Here is a 20,001-nt window from a genome sequence, read left to right as displayed (position 1 = left end):
AGATAGATAGATAGATAGGTAAATAAATAGATAGATAGATAGATACTTTATTGATCCTGAGGGAAATTCAAAGCATCCAGTCGCAGGTTACAAAGATGTACATGACATGAAACATTTGTTACAAATTAAACCACAAAACCGACGCCCCCCCCCCCCCATACATATATATTAACCTGAAAAAAAGATTTAAAGAATACCTCTAGATGAATCAAACTTAAACTGTGCAATTAAAAATAGACTTATACAAGAAATGCACATAACCCGTGCAGGGATAAAAATAAAAATACATGTGCAATTTAAACAAGAACCTATAATGATGCACTTTAACTTTAACTGTCTATTTATTTATTCATTCATCCAGTCACTGCACAATAATAACTGTATATACTCTTTCACTGCACTATAACTTCACTTATTTGCACTATATCTCTATATTTATATGTGTTTAATTAATCAGTCACTGTAAAAGATTTATTTATCTATTTATTTATTTATTATTATCATTCATTCACTGAACAGCAATTGCTCTGCTCTGTTTAAGATTGCCGCTAACAAAGTTTTGTTGTGTCTTTGTATACAATGATAATAAAGATTCTATCTATTTATAAACAGTTGAGGAAAAAAAATCTGTAATTAGACCTGAATATAAAAAAATAAGAATAAAGAAAGTGTTGACCTTCTGAAGTTGTGTTGTTTATATATGTACAGCAATCAAACCAAACAATAAATAAATCTAACTTCCTGGTTTTATTTTGAAAAGGAACGACTGGAAGTGTACTGGTCATTTTGGCACCTTGACAATTTGGTGTCCTCTCAGTGGTGACGGAAGCAGCGACGGTCCGAGAAGCAAAGTTTTTACGAGTTCTTCGTTTCCACTTCTTTTAGTTTAATGTTGAACGACAGCAGCTTATGTTAACATGGGATAAAACCCATTTTTCTTACACTTAAAATATCTGTGGATTCTTGAGCCGTCGGAGGACTTTTCGTCTCTTAAAGTTTCCGTGTTTAATCGGACCCACTGGCAGAGACATCGAGTTCCTGCGCTGCTAACTCTGATAGCGGTTAGCGGCACTTCGGAGAGACAGATAACTTCACCGCAGGCAGCTCTCTGACAGCGACAGAAGCTTCAATTTTTGGTTTTTTTCGGTTTTTTTCGGTTTAACCTGACACTTTGTTGCGACACTTTGACCGAGTGTTGGTGTTTAGAAACTTTAAAAATAACTTTCCGGGTAAAAGTTAAAAGAAAATGGAGCCTGAGACCCGCCGCTAACAGAAGCAGCAGTTTCACTCTCCTTTATAACCACCAGCTCCTCCACTTCTTTTTTTTTTTAAATCGATTTTCTGGTTATTGAAACAGTCAGCCAGGATGCCCGCAGACTCCCCGGTGAACTTTAACCTCCTCCACCGGACCTGTAAGCTGGTGGTGTTGCTCTGCTTCCTCCACATCACCGTCACCTTCGTCTTCTACGTCCGCTCGCTGGACAAGCGCTTCAACTTCGCCCAGAACCAGCAGTCCCATCACAACTCCACCCAGAGGAACCAGGTCAGAAAACTCGAGTTTAACACCAGAACCGAGACACTGAAGGAGCCGGCGGAGCAGAAACCCCCGGAGCTTAAGCAGCAGGAGGAGGAGAAGGTGGAGGTGCCGACCAAGAAGCTGGAGAAATGCCCCGAAACGTCCCCTCTGCTCGGTAAGAACCGGAGCAGTGTCAGTGACAGACCCGGGTTATAGCCGGTTTTTTCATTTGATTTTTACCTCAATGACATTAAAGTTTAAATATCTAGTATCACGACAACCCTGTTTTCTACCCATGACCCCCCACAGGAATTAATTAAATCAGCATTTCCCCTGTACTCATCTTAAATGTATTGAAGAACTGTACTTTAAGAAATAGCAATTATTGCAACACATCTGGAAAAAGTTAGTTGTGTAATAAACTGTAGCAACCATGTTTGTATTAATAGGTTAATAGATAAAGATGTGTTACTAAAGCTGTATCAATTATTGCAACACATCTGGAAAAATTAGTTGTCTAATGAACTGTAGCAATCTTGTTTTTATATATAGATAAAGATGTGTGTTTGTGCTGCCATTCTGAATATCAGTACAGCAGTGAATGAGTCAGATAATCAATGTGTAATCACTTTATAATGCACATCTGCAGCATTTAGGTGTTAAAACTTCTGAGTGGATTGTTTTGGACTCTGTGCCTTTGAGTCTTTTTTTTTTTTTGGCTCTGCCCCCAAAACCAGTTTAACAACATTACTGTAGCTCGGCTTGTTTAAAGAAAGATACACATTGTTCTGCACTCATGTTAGTGTGTGGGTTATTTCAGCAGTATCTACAGGGTAAACAAACTTAAATCCACGTGTTAACATTTATCATCAAACAGTGATATTGCAGTCTGCTGACAGTTGTATAGACTCGGTGATTGAGCAATAAGAACCAGTTCATTACTAGAAACAAACATAAAGTTTTGATGGGATTAACAGTGAGCGCCTGCAGCTATGTACCTGACCCAACCCCACCCAGCAGGTGGGACAGGACTGAGAGAGCAGTAGCACAAGTCAGTGACAAACCTGTTAGTCTGAGAGTCAGAGCTTTGTTCATGTGTCACTGAAACAGAGTGATATGGAATAGAATAAATACAATCAATCTTTATTGTCCACCAGAGGCCTTAGGCTCTCCAGACCGTCAGTAACCCAAGCAGAGCAGCTACATTTACACATTAACACATTAACATCAGTTCCTGTCATAGCTCAGGTTACTTCCTTGTCCTATCAGTGAATAGTTAAGACAGAGGTTTATGTGGTTTGACCACTATTTTGCCTACCAAAACTCCATCTCTGTTTTATGGAGGTGCTTTGGAATTTTCCAAACCAACAAGCTGCAAAAAGTTTGCATAGATATGTTTTTAACAACCCTCAACAGTCAGCGTCCTAACCAGTATGCTGAAAGTCAAGCAGTGAGGAGATCAGACACACAGAAGTCAGCGGAGGCAGATCGAATCCCGTAGTTTTAACAGTTGCAGTCTCTCTTATTTTAACCAAGTTATTCACCAAGATTCAAGATTTGTATTTGTCACATGCTCATACAGATGTGCAGTGAAATGTAAAGACTGTTCCGCAAGGCCATGCAATAACACTCAAATTACTAATACACATATATACAGTAAAACAGAATATAATGTCAAATTAAAAAAAGAAATATTTTAATATACAAAATATAGAATAATGAGTATATAATGAGTAATGTAAACAGTGTAAAGTGTCGGTGTGTAAAGTGTCCAGGGTGTAAAGTGTCAAAGTGCAATGTGTTGATTAGAATGTGTGATGTGTGTGTGCATCATGTAATCGCAGTTCTGTTTTTTTTAGTTGTGTTTATGTTTTTAACTGAGGAGAGTGGAGCCACACCAGCCTCTCCACACAAGGCTGATCCGGTTTGTTAACTGAATCGCAAGCGACACTTTTCACAACTGGAGTTCTGTTGTTTGGATGACAGGACCTCGGTTGTTTTCAACAGTATAATCATAAGGGATGTTAGTCAGCAGCTTTCTCCCCTCTTCTTCAGTGTGTGTAGCAGCTCTGTGTGTTTGTGTGTGTGTGTGTGTGTTAAAAAAACATTGTCACGAGTACTGACCTCTCTATTAATAAAAATCCTTTTCAGTATTTTCTTCCGTGTTAAAAATAGACAACCGAATGTGACGAAACAAAAGGGAGTCCTGCTGATGTGTCCAGCCCTGTAATACAAACTACAAATTGACTAAACATAGGCCTTACGTTTCTGTGGTAACCAAACAATGACTCACCTTGAGTTTCAAACTAACTAGTTTACTCTACATAGCTGTGGACACATGACACTGTTCTTCACTCTGTAAAAAAAAGCAAAGAAAACACAGCTGTTCATTCTGTGGATTTGTTTAACAAAAAAAAAACAGTTCAGTCATCATCAGGTGACCAAGAAATCAGCCAATCAGAGCCTGACACCAGAAAAGAACAGGTGAAGAAGAAAAGTGTGTCTCTTCAGTCAGTGTGATGTTGTTTTGTGTTTTTAGAGTGTGTCAGTGAGTTTAAAGATGTCTGGTGCTTGACCAATCAGAGTGAGTGCAGAAACCTCGCCCCCTTATCCTTCTCGGCTCTCTCTGTGCCTCAGCTTCATGTGTTGTCGTCTTCCTCCATCGCAGCTCACCTCCTCATCCTCCTCCAACATCTCCTCCTCCTCCCCTGTCGGCATCTTCCTCTCCTCGTCTCATGAGGGCTTAATGCTGCCTTCTGATTGGCTGTGTGTAGTTGCTCTCTGTATTAAACATCAGCGGTTGTAGGTGTTATGAGTCTTTTGGGAGACAGACAGTATGAAAGCAGATGTTTCACAGACAGAGTGAGTGTTGGGTTTGAAACACGCTCAGCTTACAGGTCATTATTATCGGTGGTTACAGCTGTTTACACTCTGGTGGTGTCATAAAACATATAAAACAGAAGCTTTTTTTTTGGTGTTTTATTGGTGTTTAGTCACAAACCGTTCAATCTCATTCAACTAGAATTATAATTCATTGTTGATCTGTGAACGACTGCTGCCTGCAGCTCTGCATACTTTAGTGAAATGTCTACACACACCAGTCATTGGCCCTCAGAGAAATGTAGGCATCTAGTAGCAGCTTATAAAAGACATGAAATAACACATCTAACATACCCTGCTGCCCCGCATATATGATAACCTGTACATACATGAAAACAAACCACCCCAAAGATTGTAGTATTGTAATACAAAGGTTAGAATTTTACTCCTACGAAGATTAAAATCTGATTGAACGTCTTAGAAGATTACATTTAAAAGTGGACAAATATATAAAATAAACCTTTGAAAGAATGAAAATGAAACTTATAGCCAAATGAAATCATAAATGAGCTGTACAAAAGGAAGGAGATGTGTGTCATGCAGCTGCACAGCAGAACAGCAGTGTCTGCATAGAGGTTTAACTTTAAGAGACATTATTTGGGCTTATGTTATGTTCAAGTACACATATAAACATGTGCAATTGACATGCTTTCAGTCTGCTTTCAGAGTAGAAAGAATATGTTGATGCTTTTTCACATAGATATTCACCTGTCGGGTGAAGACCCTCAAATGTGCGTGGAATGTATATTTATAAACTGTAAATAACCGATCTGAAACAGCAATGAATGAATCTGTTGAAGCATTTGAGATCAGCTATGACAGTTTCAATGGAAATGTCTTTCTCTCTGATCAGGTGCGAGTTCCCCTAAGTTTAGTGGCCTGAGCTGACCTGGGACCAGTTCAAACCAGTTTCTGTAACTTTGATGATTTGTGATGTTTATTATCAGCCTAATGGAGTCCATGTTTACTCAGCTGCCCCCCCCCCCCCAGGGTCCTCTGTTGTTAACACAGGATGAGGACCTCTATCAGAATACAAACTTTGAATGTTGTCTGAATGTTCTATACTTTGATACTTTTTGATGCCACATGTTTTAAAACAAAGCATGCTCTATTCTTTTCAGGTCCATAGTATTTCCATAGTAAAGAAAACTACAGATGTTCAGTCATTTTAAACCCAAAGAGAGCACTGTCTAAATTGTAAAAATATGTTGGTAATGTTTGGAGAAGTGAGAGGAGCTGGAGAGGAGCGAGGGGGAAAAATTGCAGGCAAAGACCAGCACAGTGCACACTGTCTTTTTAAAATAACAAAAACATATTTTGTGGATAGATAAGGAAATCCGGGAGAGAAAGTGGGAAATGACAGGTCAGACTTTAACCCGGGCCGCCTGCTTGGAGGACTTTGGACATGGGGCACGACCTAACTGCTAGGCCATCTGCAGCCCCTGCACACTGTCTGAATTGCACATAAACTTAGGCAGCATTTAAAAATGTTGAATGTTTTTTTATTTATTTAATTTAGCCAGTGTGCAGGAGTTTGTTTGCTATTTTTGTTCATTGAAAACAAGAAATTGCCCAACATTGGGTGTCAAGACATTGTTTTTTGTTGCTGTGGTATCAAAACGAGTATCAATATTTTTGGATTTGACTAGAATCTTATCAAAGTTAAACATTTTGGTATTGTGAACCTTGTAAGGAATAATGCAAACACTTAAAGAAGTGACTCTCATACTGTGAAGAAGAACCTGAAGGCACCACATGTGTGCAGCTGTCAGACATAAACTCTGTTCAAACTCGCAGAGGAGCAGAGTCACGTCCTGAGAACTGTGTGTGTGTGTGTGTGTGTGTGTGTGTGTCTGTGTGTGTCTGTGTGTGTGTTGAACATAGTTGACTGATTACACACGAACCGTTTCCTGCTGTTGGGTTGGTTGATTCCAGTTTTTGTCACAGTGAGCTCTCTGAATGAAACAGAAAATGTGAACATCTCATTTCTTTTTACGCCACTATTTTGGAGACAGGACGGTGGATAGAGCAGGAAATCAGGGAGAGGGAGAGCGTGGGGAACGACATGAGGGAAACAGACTCTGCTCATGGGGCTCGCGAACCCACCACCAGACCAACCAAACCTGCCCCTCAACACCAAAACGTTCAAGTCCAATATGAAACTAGTATTATTTTAAATTACAAAAAAATTGCATGCACACTCCTGCACGCTGTCTAAAATTAACAAAAAAAAAAAAAAATAGCATCCCCAATTTTTGATGTATTCTTTCCTCTATATTACAGCAATCTTATGAAATAGATGTAGTTTGCTTAAAGTTTTGGTACTTTTAAATACTATTGTATCAATACATCTACAGAATTTGTAACCTTTTAAGACATGTTATCTCATAAACCTTTGTTTCTGTTTTTTTTTTTTTTTTTTTTTTTTAACAAACCCCTCCTGTCATCTATGCCTCAGTGGGTCCTCTGCGGGTGGAGTTTAACACTCCAGTGAGTCTGGACAAGGTACAAGTGGAAAACCCTGAGCTGGAGCCAGGCGGACGCTTTAAACCCAAAGACTGCGTGGCGCTGCAGAAGGTCGCCATCATCATCCCGTTCAGGAAACGAGACGAACACCTGAAATTCTGGCTGTATTACCTGCACCCCATCCTGAAAAGGCAGCAGCTGGACTACGGCGTCTACGTCATTAACCAGGTGCGTTGTGATATCACTGCGATGTCATCAGGCCTACCTCTGGGCAGGGAGGCTCTCATGAAAGGCTCCAGGTGCATTATGGGTAATGTAAATATATTTAAATAGGTGTGGAGTAAAAAAGTCTTTGACCTGAAGAAAGCTTAGGGTGTGTTCTTGAAAAAGGTGTTGAAAGGTCCTGGAGAGATCCTGGAACGATTTCTCCGCTTTGTTATACATAAATCTGTTTAAACACACACACACAGAAATGTGTGTGTGTGTGTGTGTGTGTGTGTGTGTGTGTGTGTGTGTGTGTGTGTGTGTGTGTGTGTGTGTGTGTGTGTGTGTGTGTGTGTGTGTGTGTGTGTGTGTGTGTGTGTGTTTTTGCTCCGAGCGTCTTATTAGCCCACATCACCAATATCAATACGCAGGATTAAAGTCACATTTTGTGTGTTTGAACTAGACGGACACACACACACACACACACACACACACACACACAGCCAGAGAAAGACAAACACCTTGAGTAAATACATGACACTCTGTTAAGAGTAACTGTACATGTCACACTCTTCTTATCTCACATGTAATCGAGTTTAATAATGAGTTCACTTCACACAGAGCGACCAAACATCTAAAGGTCCGTGTGTGTGGGAGTGTGTGTGTTTGAGGTGTGACTGAGAGGGTGTAACAGTGATTTGCTGTGGAGGCTGAGTCTGTTTGTCAAACAGATGAAACACATAACTGTGGAGTATTTAAGATGTGAGAGAACATGCCTGATAATTAGGGTTGTCACTGTGCTAACATTTTTTAACTTCAACAATGGTGGAGAAGAAACTTATCGGACTAATGTCCGGCTGATGCCAGGACACGATTCATTTACAACATTTTCATTTTCTTCTTTGAAGTAAAGCAAACATTAAGCATTAAGCATGACTCAGAGCTATTTCAAATATACCTAATGGTCACTACTGAGCAAAGCGGAACTGCAACTTTCATAACCATATCAACAGAAAGTGCCGGTGAGAAGCCCTTTGAAACTGAGGTCGTGGGCGTGAGCTAGCACAACAAACAGTGGACACAGGCCCCAAACAATAATTGATTACAGTCACGTTTCTGTCAGTGAAACCTCAGGAAGTTGGATGATCACTTCCTGCAAATGTTCAAGATCAAAACCCTCCAGCGAGGAAAAAAGGCTGCCTGTTGAGTTACTGGAGGACTTTTAATTTGAAACATCTGTCCTTTTTATTGGCAGTAACTTTTGGAGTTAAGTTTACTCTCAAGTAAAAGCATCGTCACACTCTGATGTTCATGAGAGTGTAAGAGCCAAACATGATTTTACAGCATCAGCTCTGCTCCAGGTCTGAGTTCCATCCGTTCGTTTAGATGTAGTTTACTCTGAGCTTGATTAAAGGTTATGTGTTACCGACATTTTAAATGTTAAACATGAGGAAACCTTTTGAACAGCAGAGTTTAGAGAGGAAATCTTACAGTTTGATTTATTAGTGCTTAGCATTGTTTTGAAATGTGTAAAATCTAAGGCACTAAGTATACAGAAACACTATATTATACATTATGTGAACTATAAAAACGCATGTTACATTGTGTTACAAGGCTGACTAAGCGGGTAACTAGAATAAACTTAAAATTAGACACCAGTGTTATAGTGTGGGCAGTCGGATATCAAAGGTAAGAAAAGATAATCGATCCTTTTTGGGCCTGATCCCCTCCTCCCTTCAGACAATACTAAGCATCCTGATTTTTGTGATGTTTGAGAGATTATCTTGTCAGATGTTCCTGTGGTAAATACTTACGATACATCCTCCTGTTATTCAGGGGAAAGTCGAGGACAGCCGTGAGCGGTGTGCTTGTCATACTTGTAATGAAGCTGCTTCATTCTGTTGTCTGTTCACCAGTATTTTCTTTACCAATCATTCGTCTATATTAGGCAAGGGAATCACAGAATAGCTCACATTACGATACAATACGATATGTGATACGTGGCACGGGATAACGATGATTTAATGATACTTGGATAATCAATATTTGGCATGGTATGATTTATATCACGATATCTGATTAACTTTAGTTAAAGCGCAGAATTTCATTCATTTATTCACTTCGATTAAGTGTCAGTGATAGAGGATATGACAAAAACTAAGATGAAACAATGCTATATTTTTAAGGAACCAAATAACTATTAGGAAATATTTGTATTAAAAAAACACATATCTTTAAAAAGATATCAAATACATACACATTTTAGTATTTGACAGAAATAACTTTTCCTTTTGTATTGAAAGTCTTGTTCAGCACATCAGTTTGTAGTACATAGGAAAGGATGTCCGTCTTGTCAATTAAATATGCAGTGATTGTCATTTAGGACTCTGTGCCCGATGAAGTCCACCCATCGCAGGTGAGTACAACTCTCTCTGCTGGCCGGAGTTCATCCTCCACCTTCTCTCTGGTCGCAGCAAAAACAGCTGAAGCAGCTTCTTCATTTTAGCTCGTTTTGTTAAGCGCCCAGTGCATCTCTTGACTTCTTTTCACCGCTGTTTAACTTCACTCTGCTGCCTTCTTCTACTCTAATCCCACAGTCTTCTTCAGCCAGTTAACTTCTGCTCACCTTACCCTCACATATGTCAGTGTTTCCCCATAGGTTTACAGCGTTGGGGGGGGCCAACACAAACACTTGAAGGAATCTTGGTGTTCATGGGTTACTTTTAATGACAGCTGTCCTTTTCTATCAGAAAGGTATCCTTAAATGACTTCTTTCCCTTTTTTCCGACTCTATCCACTATCCTATCCCTACAATAAAGGCAAGAGACCTTTCGGGGGGGGGCTAATATAATGGTAGGGGAAACACTGCATGTCAAATGGTCCACTGCAAGGAGTCATTAAGTATTAACATGGGTCATGGTAAAATTATAAAGTCCAAGACTCCCACAATTGTTTTAAATTCTACAAAACGACAAACTAGTGCACATGTCTAAACTGCACAAACACATGGCAATGTTTCCTTATGGAAATGTCGTCATCTACATGTAGATGTGTTTGGTACTTTTAGATTCTGTTATTCATTAAAATAGATCAGATTGTATCGTTTAGAATCATGTGGACTCAAAAAGTATAGAAAATGTAATGTGTATAGTTTGCCAACCTTTACTGTAAATGTATCTAACTACACGTAGAATTGATTTAAAGGCTGAAAATTGTCATTATAGTTAAGTGTGTGTGTGTGTGTGTGTGTGTGTGTGTGTGTGTGTGTGTGTGTGTGTGTGTGTGTGTGTGTGTGTGTGTGTGTGTGTGTGTGTGTGTGTGTGTGTGTGTGTGTGTGTGTGTGTGTGTGTGTGTGTGTGTGTGTGTGTGTGTGTGTGTGTGTGTGTGTGTGTGACAGAGTCGGTTAAGTGCATGGAGTCATTCTTAACACCACAAAGAGATCTGATGGATAACCTTAAAGCAGACGGAGCTCGGACTCCTCACAATTTTACTTCTTCTGTTGTTTGTTCTGTGACTCACATCTCTTCTTCTTCTTCCTCTCTCTTGTTTGTCCTCCTCCTCCTCCTCACTCCTCCTGCCACCTCCTTCCCTGTAACTGCAGTTTCCTCCTCACTCCTCCTCCCTCACTCACTCACACCGCATCCCACTGCCCCTCCTCCCTCTGCATGTCAGGCATTTCTGACCAATGGCTGTGGTCGCTGGAGACGTTGACACCGCCCCCTGCTTGGTCTCAGTCAATAGCAGCACGTGTTGTCAGAGGGGGCTGCTCCGGTAAATCAGGCTTCTTCTTCTTCTTCTTCTTCTTCTTTTCTATTTCTGTGTTTTTCTGTTTTTCTATTTCTGTGTTTTTCTGTTTCTGTGTTTTTCTCTCTTTCTGTGTTTTTCTCTCTTTCTGTGTTTTTCTCTCTTTCTGTGTTTTTCTCTTTCTGTGTTTTTCTCTCTTTCTGTACTCTTTGTTTCTTCTGGCTGAACTCTGACTGTTGTCTAACTTATCTTTAAACTGTTACACTGAATGTTCTTTGAATCTGTACTAACCTCTTTGGAGTTTAATTTCATGATTCAAACTGAAAGTGGAAAGATCAAACTTTCCTTTTTTTTGTGGACAGAAACATGTTAATGATTGATCGGATGTGTCTGATCACATGACTCACAGTGAACACACACTGCAGGCTGTTTACACTACACTTTATCATTTTAATATAGAGATGCCAGCCAGTATCTTTACTTTTTTTAATTCATCAGTCATATGTTTACTATGGTTAATTAATCCAAGGCATAATTAAAGAGTTGTCCTGTAGAAAATTTGTTATAAAAGATCCAGAAATGTCTCAATTTGTAAAAAACTGAACGTAAGGTCAGTGATACTGATAGGTTGAGCTGGTCGTACTCGCCTCTGAGCACACTTTAATCTGCAGAGGATAAATCCAGGGTAACTAACTAAAAGCATTTTTGCTAAAAATTAGTTTTTTTAAATAATAATACAAATTGAAAGAACTATATGTAAATATATTTGCATTCTTAGGGTTTGATTTGACTTACAGTTGGGCGTGTGGCAGCGGTTTGTAAGGCGCCTTAAGCCCAACTTCATCTCTTTCTCTGTTTATGGATTGATCTAAAGTTAAGTCGAGTCAGCGTTTTCAATATCGCAACCACCATTGTTGAACTTACAGTAAGACTATAAAACAGTTGATATAAAAATGGACCTCCTTTACAGTGTGTACCATTAAAGAGCTATAGAGACCAAAAGTGCTTTTTACCCCAGGCTAAAAACAAGTTTTCTTCTGCTGTAAAGCTGGATATTTTAACACAGGGCTCTTTCCAGATTCTTGGCTTTTGGAGTCAGCTTCAAGTGGACACTTTAGAAACTGAAGTGCATTACACTTAGGCACCAGCTTCATTTTCCAACAACAAATTCTCACTTGGTAAAGAGGCAAAAAGGAATGTCATTTCCATGAATATTTATTATTTCAATATGACAAAACATGATGAATGAAAAAGCTTAGTCATAGTCATAATTTAATGAAATCATGAAGGTGAGATAAAACCACACATGCTGATCCTTGGTCAGAGAGAGTTCAATTTGTCTGAATGATTATATCCAAACTGTCACAGAATAAACATCTGTTTGAAATGATGTGATCACTGAAAACAGGATGAATCAACTCAATCAATCAATCTTTATTTGTATAGCACCAACTCATAACAAATGCTAATACACTTTACAAAACAGCAGGTTTAGACCTTACTCTTTGTTCTAATGTTGTTTACAAAGACCCAACAACGTGAATCCATCATGAGCACAACATGAAGCAATATTTAGCACAGTTAGAGTGCCCCAAAAAAAAGCCTTTTAACAGGCAGAAACCTTGAGCATGAAACAGGGAATAATGTTTTAATGTTAATGTTGAGCAGCTCTTTGATTCACTTTAACATTTATATTAATGATAATAGATTTAAAGCTGATATAAAGAGTTGTAGCTGTTGTAGTCAGAGGGGTCAACAGCAGCTGGCTGTTCCATCTAACAATCCATGGGAACCTTTGAGATATATACATACTTCGTTATTTAATGTGTTTTTTTATTTAATCTCTTGCTATGTAACTTCAGTGATCTCAGTGGCTGGTCTTACATGAGGGTTCATGTTTCTTTAATGACTCCTGTGTTCATAGTTGAACGTGTCGGGGCGATTCTCTTCAGGTAGTAAACAACACCTCACACCTGAGAGCTTGGCGCAGGTGTCCATCACCTAGCAACCTGTGCCTGCAGTCAAATACCTGTCATAGAAACCCGAGAAGACTGTTCCGACAGACAGACAGCAAGAGGCCTGTCAGCCCCACTCTGACATCTCCACATGAATGCATGTGCACAAGTCCTGCTTGTGCATTGGTGTGTTTTGTGCCTGTGTGAGTGAGAAACATGACGCTCAATAACAGAGCGTAAAACCAGAATTTCCCCTCGGGGATTAATAAAGTATAGAAAATGAAAAATAGTAATTCAATTAAAACATGTGTTTGTGAAACTGGAATTTTAAACTTGGATATGTGAAACAAGTAGATACCTGTTTGATACCAAGGCAACACAATTTGAAGTCTTTGAACCAAAATATATGGAAATTATTTGTCTCTAATCAACAATAAAAACTGCAATTAAACTCCTGCACTGCACACTGTCTTAGTGCACAAATACATTGTTCCTGTTCAGACAGTGTGCAGGAGTTTGCCTGCAATGTTCGATGGATTACACAGCTTATGCTTCACACCTGTCTTATATAATAGATGTAGTTTATTAAAGATTTGGCACTTTCTGACACTATCGATCATTATAATGACAGATTGTATGGTTTTTAAACGTGTGTCTTAAAGAGTATCAAGGTATCTGAAAATGTTGACGTCCTTATTCTCCAGTGTGTTTCTCAGTAAATATGTTTAAATCACAGTATGATTATAGTGATAGTTAATTAGTGCAGACTGTGTAATGTGTAAATAGTGTCTCAGCTGAGAGTAATGAGCATGTGCAGTGTAACCTATATCCATTCATTCAAAGTCATATTTTCATGTTTTACATGCAGATCTAAGGGTAGACGTATACTTGAAATGTAACAATGTTTTCACATAGACAACCGGCTGCGTCATGAACATGTTTTAATTACACTTGGCTATTCAAAACATGTGTTACTACAGGATACCTCCAGAGACACACCAGAGAGCTCAGGTTGCATACAAACTACCTGATGAGCTGGATTTAAACAACACACATGGCAACACTCGAGGAGGTTACTGAACTAACATAACATCAGTACATCATTCGGACATGTCACTCCGCTGTTCATCTCCCTCCCCTGGCTCCCAGTTAGTGCTCGCATCAATTTAAAACCCTGCTGCTGTCTTACAAACAACGGCTCCTTCCCACCTTAAACGCTATCATCAAGTCTACACTCCCTCATGTCCACTTCGCTCTGCAAATGACAGCTGCTGATCCAACCTTTACAGCAGGGCCCTAGGTCTCAAGCTAGACTCTTCTCCTCTGTAATGGTGAAAAGAACTACCAAACATTTGATCTGCAGAGTCCCTTTGGACCTTTAAAAGAATACCTAGATATCCAGCTCTTTCATTAATACCTAAAGATGATATTTAGTATGACTTTGATGCTGACTGGAACAGCTGCCGATGTTGTCGTAGATAATGATATACAGAATATATCTAGATATTTGTTATAGTGCTCTGTCTCTGTGCACTGCCTGTCAGCACCTGTGTGTCGGATCAGACTTCAAGCTGTTTGTTTGCCCTTCCTGACGCTGCTCTGGATAAGAGCGTCTGCTAAATGAATTGTAGAATCAATATTTTAAAGAGAAATAAAAGTTCAAACCAACAAGTGTTAATGAAGTCCTGAAGACTGAGCCAGTCAAAGCGGTCTGATCAAAGGGAAGGTTGTGATCAACCAGTCAGTAACACACTGAACACACACACACACACACACAGACAGACACACCCACAGATGATTAAACAGAGACATGATTGATGACTTTTATGAATAGATGAAGGACTACTTCACTTTGAAGTCACTTTAGAGTTTAATTATCTTGAATGTTTAGCTTCTGAGTGTGTGTGCGCGCGTGTATGTGTGTGTGTGTGTGTGTATTAGATTAATTTCTTTATAATTATTGAATAATTATCAGATGACAGGTGAGGAACTAAACAAACGGTGCCGAGCTAAAGCTGACTCTAACTGTCATCATGTTTTTAATTTGCAGATGAATAATTCTACGCTCATGATCCCTCTTAATGGTTTCATCTGTTTGTTTTAGACTTCTGAACATTCAGCTGCTGCTTGTCCTCAAACTTTTATGATATCACTAATTTATCCTTTAAGCAGTAGTTTATAGAAGTTTTGTGACTAACGTCTGTTTCTTTATTTGTTAATGTTCACACAGAATAATCAGACCTAAATTCTTCTTTCCAATACGCTAAATTCTAACTAAAAAGTGGCTAAAAAGTGTGTGTGTGTGTGTGTGTGTGTGTGTGTGTGTGTGTGTGTGTGTGTGTGTGTGTGTGTCTGTGTGTGTCTCTCCCTCAGGATGGGGAAGAAGTCTTTAATCGGGCCAAACTGCTGAACATTGGGTACACTGAGGCTCTGAAGGAGTACGACTACGAGTGCTTTGTGTTCAGCGACGTGGACCTGATCCCCATGGACGACCGCAACACCTACAAGTGCTTCAGCCAACCCCGACACCTGTCTGTGTCCATGGACAAGTTCGGCTTCAGGTACACACAGAAAAATACAACCTCATAACCCGATAGAATGTATTGTCTCCATTTAAAACCATTTAATTGTAGTTTTTTTTTATTTACTGATGGTGTCTCTGTACAACTGCAGCTCAGATATGATGTTAGGAAGTCACTGTCTAGCTAAGGTGTTTCATCCTGGAAGGGTTAAAGGTTTTTGACCGCTGAAGCAATTCAGATTGTCAGAAATGGATCATGATGATAGGATGAGCTTCTTGTCATCCCAATCCCTCTATACAACCACAAATATATATCCAGGACCAACCAAACGCATGCCCATTCAGTTTGCAGGAACCTAGATGTTAAGACTGATAATCAGTTCACATGTTAGGTTCAAGTGGCCTCGATTGTCGCGGTCCTGTCGAGTTGCCCTGTGCAGCATCAGATAGCTCAGATCCAAACTGTCAGAACACGCTACACAGCTTGTGGTACAGGCTCTTGTATTATCACGCATTGACTAGTGCAACACCTTCCTGTCAGGGTTTCCTGCATGCACTATCAAACCCCTGCAGATGAACAAAAACGCAGCAGTGCAGCGCGTCTTCAACCTACCCAAAGCGCCACATGTCACTCCACTGTTCATATCCCTCAACTGTGTCCCAGTTACTGCTCGCTTTAAATTAAATACCCTGCTGCCTGCTAACAAAAGAGCGACAAAAACGGCTCCTCTTTGCTTAAACTTTAATGAAGGTCTATACTCCCTCGGCCAATGAAAGGCGTCTGGTCCAACCTCCACAAATGTGCCATAAGTCTCTAGCTTGACTTTTCTCCTCTGTCGTAACCCGATGATGGAATGAATGACCAAGCGCCATTGGATCTGCAGAGTCCCTTTCTACCTTTAAGTAAACCTGAAGACCCAGCTCTTTTTATGAAAATCCTTAATTAAAGATGTACAAACATTTGGATAAAAGAGTATGATAAATTAAACTGAAACATTCTGAGTGTGGGCAGGTCTTGAGGCTGTAAGTTCACTTTCCTGTCTTGAGTAACATGTAACCATGGTTATATTAAGTTCCTGAGTGGAAGTGAGGGGAGCTCCATCTGGCACTGCTGCTGTATCTGATCCTGTGACCTTAACGAAGGAGCTTCTCTTAGCTGTGGCCGTGACTTAAGACGGAGTACACCGTGAGAGCAGTGTGCATGTGGCGGAAAGTTCTGAAATGGAGTGCTGACAGAGACGCCACAGAGGAAGAAACACCACCTGTGTCAGGCTTCTTACATCCTGTTATCTGTTATCACACACACACACACACACACACACACACACACACACACAGACACAGAGCAGGTTTTTAATCTGACAGTTTGAAAACGTTTATCTCCTTACTGCTTGTTTTTGCGTAAGAGACACTCAGGGCAGCAGATACACACATGTAGTTAAATGGTAAATGGACTTTTCTAGTCTTCAGGTACACACACTGATGGCAGGTTGCTATGTGAAGTGACCCTCAGAAGTGACTAATGCCACCCATACATATTCATACGCCTGCTGACGAAGCAGTGAGTGGGAGCAATTTGGGGTTAAGTGTCTTGCCCAAGGGGACACATCGAACATGTTGCTGCAGGAGCTGGGGATTGAACCCCTGACCTTCCACTTAGGACGTAGTGTAAGGTCCTGGTGCGGACCCCCCCCCCCCCTTCAGCAGTGCTCGCTGTGGGAATCCCCCTCTGACATCTCTCTATTAGTGCATGTCCATAGGTTCCTGTTTGTGCATGTGTGTGTATTCCAGTCTATGTGTGTGCAGCTTGTTCAACAACAGAGTGTAGAATTGAATTTCCCTTGCGAGAGTAATAAATGATTGTTATTGTTTGAAAGCCCTAATTTTTATTAATCTGAGTCAAATGTTGTTAGCACAGCCACCTGCCACTAGTTGGGGCTGTAAACAACCATAATCTGGATGTTTGTTTCCACAGGTTACCTTATAATCAGTATTTTGGGGGTGTGTCCTCGATGAGTAAGGATCAGTTCCTGAAGATCAATGGCTTCCCCAACAACTACTGGGGGTGGGGCGGTGAGGACGACGACATCTACAACAGGTACACACACACACACACACACACACACACACACACACACACACACACACACACACACACACACACACACACACACACACACACACACACACCGTTTCCTCTTCCTGTACTCTACAATGTTCTTCAGGATCAGAACACTTTCTAGGTTTTCTGTTGTAAAAAACTAGAACTTTTCTGTTGTGTGTGTGTGTGTGTGTGTGTGTGTGTGTGTGTGTGTGTGTGTGTGTGTGTGATTTATTGACACACTGATCATTTGTCTTTATTTTAAGTGTCTGAAAACATGACAGTGAGAGGCTGACCTTCAGGAGAGTTTATCATTGAAATGAAAAGTGTCAACTCAAATAATCCTAAATGCTAAAATCAATGTTTGTTCCAGGCTGTCGTCCAAAGGAATGACGATCTCCAGGCCGAGCGGGGAGACAGGGAAATGTCGGATGATTCGACACGAGAGAGACAAAAAGAACGAGCCCAATCCTCAGAGGTAATCGCTTCACACACGTCTACACAGGACTTTTAGCCACAGGGCAGGAAATCAAATTAGTTGCTGGACACACAGCATAGGCTGCAGCCCCCTGGTGGGCAGTGAGGGTACTGCATGTGAGCTGCAAGAGGTTCTCTATTTTGTTATTTTTTACTATTTATATTATTATTTAAATGTATCATCAAAAAGTTTGATACTTTAAAAAAAGAATGTTCAACAGAAGCTGAAAAAAACTCTAGATCTTTGGGGCACCAAGTCCGAGTAATTAGTTTGCGTGCCCCATGGACAGAAAAAAAAACCATCAGGTCTTTAGTCATATTTTTAACCATAAGCTTCTGTGAGCGAGAGAGAGAGACCTTTCTATTAGTTTAATGTAGGCAGATGCAGATGCAGGAGTTTGTCTGCGATTCTTTTTGGTCTTCATCATGGAAAAAGGATTGTTGACAATCATTGGTCATTATATTTCACGTCAACGAAATGAAACACTGCTGTGCTGTTGCCACAGTTATAAACACTTACACTGCCAAAACCAAGCTGCATGTTGAAGCAGTTTGATGAGCAGGGATGTTTCATGATCACATTGCTGATGATGCTGAAAGTGCTTGGTGAAACTTCTATGGTGGATTATTTGATATAACTGACAAACGTGATCCTCACAAAAACACAGGGTAAAAGGCTTTGACATACGCTGCATTCAGGTGCTGCTACGGTGGTCCAAGTTTCCGGGTTGGGAAGTCGTTCTTCCGACTTCAGTGTGTTCACGTGATTTCAGATCAGAAAGTCGGAATGTCGTAACAACAGCAAAAAAACAGCGTTGATGCTACGAAGAAGATCTGTGAAATGTAAATGTTACAAGTTATATTTGAGCAAGAAGTGGATGTGCAATACGTGAATTAATGAAAAGTATGTTAACTTTAAGAAAACATATTTTGCCCCTCATGTGATGATGATTCTGATGTCAAATCGGGAAGTCGGGGACATAATTCTTTTCCGAGTTTCCGAGTTGTTGTTCCGACCTGAGCAGGTGTTCATGTGCATTTTACAACTCGGAAACACGTTTTTCCAATGTGTCCGACACCACTTGAATGCACCAAAAGCAAGGTTTACTCCTGATTAATTGAGGTTACTGCACGAGTGCAACGGGGGTTGAGCTAAAGCGAAGGGTTCTGACCTTAACTCAAATTGGCCGCCTTTGCTAACCCCTCTTCTTCTACTGTTTCCTGATAGGTTTAACCGGATAAAACACACCAAAGAGACGATGTGGAAAGACGGGATCAACTCTCTGTCGTACCGCGTGGTGAAGATCGAGAAGCTCGAGCTGTTCACTAAGATCACTGTGGATGTGGGGAAACCATGATGATGAGAGAGTGGACGGAGTGGACTGAGTGTAGACTGACAGTAAAAAACCAAACGTGCCTTTGACACTTGAAACTTTAAGTTCGGAGTGATCCGACCTGCTGGACATCAGCTGGTTTTTTCTTTTTGCACAAACAGACGGACTGAACATTTGTGATTCCTCTGACAGACTGAATTCTCACCTCTGATAGGAAGATGACTGTAACCAATCAGCTGCTTGCACGAGTCTTTTATTTTTAAAATCACTCTGAGACAATCAGGGCTGCTGAGTCACATGGTCAGGTGGGGAATTATGGGCAATGATCAGGGTGGGTTAAGGTCTGGTGATCGATATAAATAATTTAAATTTAAAATAAAAACCAAAATATTATGGTAAGTCATTAAACTGCTTCAGAAGTCTGACCCCTGCTGGTTTCCAAGACGACAGCAGGCTCCGCCCAAGAAGACGACTGGTGAGCTGGTGTTAAACCTCCACTTTGTGTTTGAGCTTTGAGCAGGCTTGTGATAAATTTGATCCAAAAATGAGGGTCATCCTGATCCCAGCAGAGAGGCAACTTTTAAATGGCTAAAACAATACAACACTTTTACAATGTAATTGATATTTTAAGACATTTTAGGAATATGTTTTGTGGGAGGCAGGACACGACGTCAAAAAGATGCAATAAGATGGCAGACGAAGCAACAGAAGAATTTGTATGTTTTCAGGAGTTAAAGTTAAAGAAAAAAAAAATTCATATAATTATATAAAAAAGTGTTAAATAAAACAGCAAAACAGACACA

General features: G+C 40.2%; 1 protein-coding gene across 2 annotated transcripts in view; it reads left to right on the top strand.

Annotated features, from left to right (window-relative positions):
• The first annotated feature begins 806 nt into the window (after nucleotides 1–806).
• The window catches only part of b4galt1l (DP-Gal:betaGlcNAc beta 1,4- galactosyltransferase, polypeptide 1, like), a 20,614-nt gene continuing 1,419 nt past the window's right edge, over nucleotides 807–20,001 (top strand). The window contains exons 1-7 of one of the 2 annotated variants that reach the window (XM_020656060.3): nucleotides 807–1,691; nucleotides 6,855–7,090; nucleotides 9,450–9,482; nucleotides 15,139–15,326; nucleotides 17,262–17,384; nucleotides 17,761–17,865; nucleotides 19,093–20,001. The exon at nucleotides 19,093–20,001 is cut by the window's right edge and continues 1,419 nt beyond it. In XM_020656060.3, the coding sequence (XP_020511716.2) occupies nucleotides 1,367–1,691; nucleotides 6,855–7,090; nucleotides 9,450–9,482; nucleotides 15,139–15,326; nucleotides 17,262–17,384; nucleotides 17,761–17,865; nucleotides 19,093–19,222 (1,140 nt within the window). In that variant the 5' untranslated portion in view covers nucleotides 807–1,366 and the 3' untranslated portion in view covers nucleotides 19,223–20,001. The remainder of the gene's footprint in view (nucleotides 1,692–6,854; nucleotides 7,091–9,449; nucleotides 9,483–15,138; nucleotides 15,327–17,261; nucleotides 17,385–17,760; nucleotides 17,866–19,092) is intronic. The other variant, XM_020656061.3, reaches the window with a different exon arrangement.

Source organism: Labrus bergylta, chromosome 9 (genome assembly GCF_963930695.1).
Source record: "Labrus bergylta chromosome 9, fLabBer1.1, whole genome shotgun sequence".
Taxonomy (NCBI): domain Eukaryota; kingdom Metazoa; phylum Chordata; class Actinopteri; order Labriformes; family Labridae; genus Labrus; species Labrus bergylta.
The sequence above is the reverse complement of the archived record's forward strand: the minus strand, read 5'-3'. Positions and strand labels throughout refer to the sequence as shown.